The sequence below is a fragment of the Mercurialis annua genome, linkage group LG5, assembly GCF_937616625.2.
Source record: "Mercurialis annua linkage group LG5, ddMerAnnu1.2, whole genome shotgun sequence".
NCBI classification, from domain to species: Eukaryota; Viridiplantae; Streptophyta; class Magnoliopsida; order Malpighiales; family Euphorbiaceae; genus Mercurialis; species Mercurialis annua.
In genome coordinates, this window is record NC_065574.1 from 47,934,954 (window position 1) to 47,939,606 (window position 4,653).

At 31.8% G+C, this 4,653-nt stretch overlaps 1 protein-coding gene across 1 annotated transcript; it reads left to right on the top strand.

Annotated features, from left to right (window-relative positions):
* Nucleotides 1–307: 307 nt before the first annotated feature.
* Nucleotides 308–3,348, top strand: LOC126682703 (polyol transporter 5). The gene is made up of 4 exons (XM_050378449.2): nucleotides 308–471; nucleotides 1,523–1,630; nucleotides 1,804–2,150; nucleotides 2,262–3,348. Exons 2-4 carry the CDS (start codon nucleotides 1,528–1,530, stop codon nucleotides 3,249–3,251), a joined length of 1,440 nt encoding a protein of 479 aa, XP_050234406.1. The 5' UTR covers nucleotides 308–471; nucleotides 1,523–1,527; the 3' UTR covers nucleotides 3,252–3,348.
* Nucleotides 3,349–4,653: the final 1,305 nt, after the last annotated feature.

Consider the following 4,653-nt stretch of genomic DNA (forward strand, 5'->3'; position numbering starts at 1 on the left):
ATTTACATACCTAATCGAACTGAACCGAAGCATGAATGTAGCCCTGCATGAAAGCCATTCTATTGCTTTTTATGGGAATCTGAAAAACAGCCATCTAGTTTTACAATGCCACTCAACCACCTATATTATTTAAAAAGTGAAGTTATAGGTAAAAATATAAAGCATAATTATGAATGAAGTGATTATAATTTTAAAAATGGACATATAATTAACAGCTCATATAAAATTGTTGTAGCATCTGTTTTAGTGGTCACATTGAAGAATGATACCTTAGTATGCAATTTTGGCATTATAAGAATCCCACCACTCTTCACCTCACTGAAGCAAAGCAATGATCGTTGAGAAAATTACGAGAAATATGAGAGTTTTGTTGTAATAGAACTTCGACGAGTAATATTATCTCACTACTTCTTCAGCCTGCTTCATCCTTCTCTTCTTCAAGCTCCCATTGCTCCAAAACTGAACCAACTGGTAACTTTTTTTAGGTTTCTTTTTTACTACTTCATGTACCTCACAAACGGCGTTAAAATAAAACGTTTTACCAACTCTAAATCTGAACAAACTTCATTTGTCAAGGGAATATGTTTCATTCCTCCGTTTCCTCTTATTCTCCTTTATTTTTCCGTAAATCTATTTCACCTAATTCTTCCATCATTTCCACTTAATTTTTAAATCCATCAACTTTTCCACTCAGTTTTCTAAAGTATTATAATTTCAGTTTCTTTTTTTTTTTGCGTGAATCAGTTTATTTTCTAGAGTTTTCCAATAGTTATCATAAATTATATTTTCTTTTTGCATAAATTAGTTTATTTAATAGAGTTATCCTATAGTTATCATAAACTATATTTTTTTTTTGCATAAATTAGTTTATTTAATAGAGTTATCCTATAGTTATCATAAATTATATTTTCTTTTTGCATAAATTGGTTTATTTTATAGAGTTATCCTATAGTTATCATAAATTCTATTTTCTTTTCGTATAAATGAGTTTATTTTATAGAGTTATCCTATAGTTATCATAAATTCTATATATACTTGATTATTTATATTTATTTTGCAATGTCAAATAGTGAATCTGGTAAAACTTCAGCAAGTCATATTTTATAATTAATATCATTTTATTTTATATTAATTTTAAATTTGAATTAATTTGTAGATCATTGATAAATGTTAATTGTTATGTTTATTCTATATTAATCTTTCTACATAACTTAACATTTATCAGTGATCAGCAAATTTCAATTAATTTGTTGATCATTAGAAAGAAAGGCAGTGTGAGGGAGGCAGTGTGAAGAGAAAGTGAGGGACCTTATAGGCTGAAAAATGTTAATTGACGGTGGATGTTTTGACAGATAAAATACTAGTGAATAGGTGAAGTATATTATTAGTAGATGACTGAGAGTAAACTGGAAGTGAGTATTAAGGGTAGTACGGTCAATTTTTGATTTTAGCATAACTGAAATTTATTATTTTAAAATTTTAAATTTAGTTAATTAGAATAAATAATTTGTTGTTGTTGCAGCTGTAATGGCCCCTACTATTTGTGTCCGTGCGGCCAATACTTTTCAACGAACATATGTTATTCGTTGTGTAATGGCTCTCTCAGTGGGATTTTTCGTTATTGGATTTGGTGAGTTGATTCTTATTTTTAACTTTCAGTCTATGAATTTTGAAAAATAGTATATATCTGAAAGTTACTCTGTATGTCATTTAGATAATATATTTCAGTAAAAGCTTTATGAAATAAAATAAATTTTTGTTCGAATGGCATGTGACGATGTCATTTCTTTTTCCTTGGTGCAGATCAATCAATGATGGACCTTAATAATTATTACATTAAACATAAATTCGATATTATGAAAATTAAGTTCCGTGTATTATTATTAATTACGAATTTATCTTCTATTCCCGGCTCGATACTCTCATGCTTACTTGCAAATTCAAGGGGCAGAAAATATCCAGTTTTTGTTGCTGGTATATTTTATTTAGTAGGAGTAGCTATTATGTTATTTACAAATTTATTAACAGTTATGATAATAAGCCGGGTTGCTGTGGGCATTTCGTTGGGCATCATATATACAATTATTCCGGTATATATAGCCGAATTATCTGTCTCTCGTATTCGCGGCTTCCTCTGCTGCTTCCCCGAGGTAATATATCTTTTTTTTATTTGTTTTTTTAAATAATAACTTATTCGTCGGATTGGTTCTGCATTAAAAAGAATTGTGATTGTTGATTAAAATAGTTACAATAATTTGTAGGTATTTTTCAATGTGGGCAGTTTAATTTGCTACGTATATTTTGCAGCATTGCAAAATTATTCCCAAGCTTTGAAATGGAAGATTTTTGTAGTAACCAATGGTATATCAGCTGTATTGTTGATAGTGGTTTTGTTGAGGATTCCTGAATCACCGTGGTGGTTAATAACACAAGGGCGGATTAAAGATACGATTGAAGTACTATTGAGATGCGAAGGTAGTGCAACAAATGCTAATCTAAGGCTGAATGAGATGAGAACCAATCTCGGAATTTTACAAGATGACAATGGGGAGAATCTTACTGAGACTCTAAGGTACTACAATATCAAAAAAAGAGTAGACTGGAAGAAATTATTTCAGGGAAAACCGGTGTTAAAGGTTTTTATATCGGTCATTGGTTTAAACTTCTTCCAGCAAGCATTTGCAATGGACCTTATGTTGTCTAAGTTTTTTCTTGATAATCAGAATGACAAAGGAACAAACACTTCCATCGGACATTTTTATGCTTTGAGTCTATTGTCTGCTAAGACAATTACCTTGTTGTTGCCGATGATCTTGTTGGATAAGTGGGGTCGACGCCCTTTGTTGTTAATCAGCATGGGAGTCATGAGTATCGTCGCAGGAGTATACGGAGCGTCAAGTTTGACATTTTGGAATAATCCTGCTGATGAGCTCCTACGTGCTATAGTATTGGTTCTGGCTGTGGCTTTTGTCTGCTCCTACTCTTCAGGGCTAGGACCCATCACATGGATATATAGCTCGGAGGTATCCTTGAGTGGAGTCCGAGTTGAAGGAATGAGTTTCGGAATAATAACTAATATATTCACATATGTTATTATTCATTTCGGTATACATCAAACAATAGCCACCATTTTGCCCTATGGTGGAGTAATGTTGGTATATGCAGCCATTCTTGCACTGGGAACTCTATTTTGCTTCAAAATGATTAAGGAAACCCGCGGTGAATTTCTTGAAGGGCAACTGTATTCATAATAAAAAAACTATATACATGCAACTGTATTGTTGAGTATATCAATTAGCACTTGTATTGTATATATGTGCTATGAATACAATTGAGATTGCTCCGCCATACTCTTGCTGTTCATGCTTTCCATTGTCTAACCAACATTTAAGCATATATACAAGCAATAGAATTTTATTTTCTGCAGCAATCTCTTTTTCTAAAAAAATATGTTCATATCTATACCTAAATATAATTTTATTCCCTTTTTTTCCCTCACGGGGAATTAGAGTTTAAGGAGAAGGGATTAGATGTAAATGGTTGGTGGTCGGATCGGAGGTGGTCAGAGCTGCGGCGGCGATGGTCATACTGGTAGCAACGGACGTCTTCGACGTGCATCCCCTGCAATCTTTTTATCTTCTCTTCCAATTCATTTCCTTACTGGTTTATTTTTATGGCCACTGCCACTTCCTTCGATACCATGGTAGCTCCTCCGTCATACGGGTTTATTAAGAGAGGAGAGAAGCTCATATTTAGGATTGACGAGGATGTATTTGATGAATATATATCATATTGTGAAATTACTGAACTGATTCTAATTGGTTTTGTGGCATGGTCGCTCTCTAATTGTAAAACCAAAAGCTGAGACAGAGACATATTCATCACTAGATAAGTTAGCTTCTCTGTTCCTTTATCTTTTTCATCTTTAAATGCAAAATTGGTAGTAATGTTTCTTGTTTTTTCACCTAAGTTTTCAGTTATTTTGTAATTACGATTGTTAATTTTTTTTCCAAAAATGTATTTTAATCATTTGAGTATGAATTTTTTGTATGCTATGCTAATTACTTGTTCTTTATATATTTAATCAGCTGCAGTTTTATGAAATTATGGCATCGATAGCTATTATTAAATATTGATATTCTTATTGTTGAGGAGATATATACATTTTGTTCAGGGTTTATTTGTTAGGATCACCCTATTATAGTGTCATTACTTGTATTTTGACCTCAATCAGCAAATTCTGCATATTTGATTTTTTTGTCTATGGTAGTGAATGAAATGCAGCTTATTCTTGAAGCAAGAGATGGAGCTCTCTTTGCTGCTGGCAATATACTAATATGATACATATTCATCACTAGATAATTTAGTTTTAGTTTTAGTTTTACCAATTTTTTATTAAACTCTTATAGGTACTTTCTTAATTTTAGTCTCTGCTCATACCCATGATCAAAAGACAGTGTTAGTTGTTCTGATGTTGTTTGAATAATATTACAAATGTTGCCTAAAAGGTTTGGCTACTGCTACTTCATTTTTTTATATACAGATTTCAATAATTGCTTCTTTGTTTTCTTTTGAATTATACTGATTTGCCTTGCCAAAATAATACTAATCTTCAACGTTATGTGTAAACAGGGTTTTTTCCCAAAAAATTGC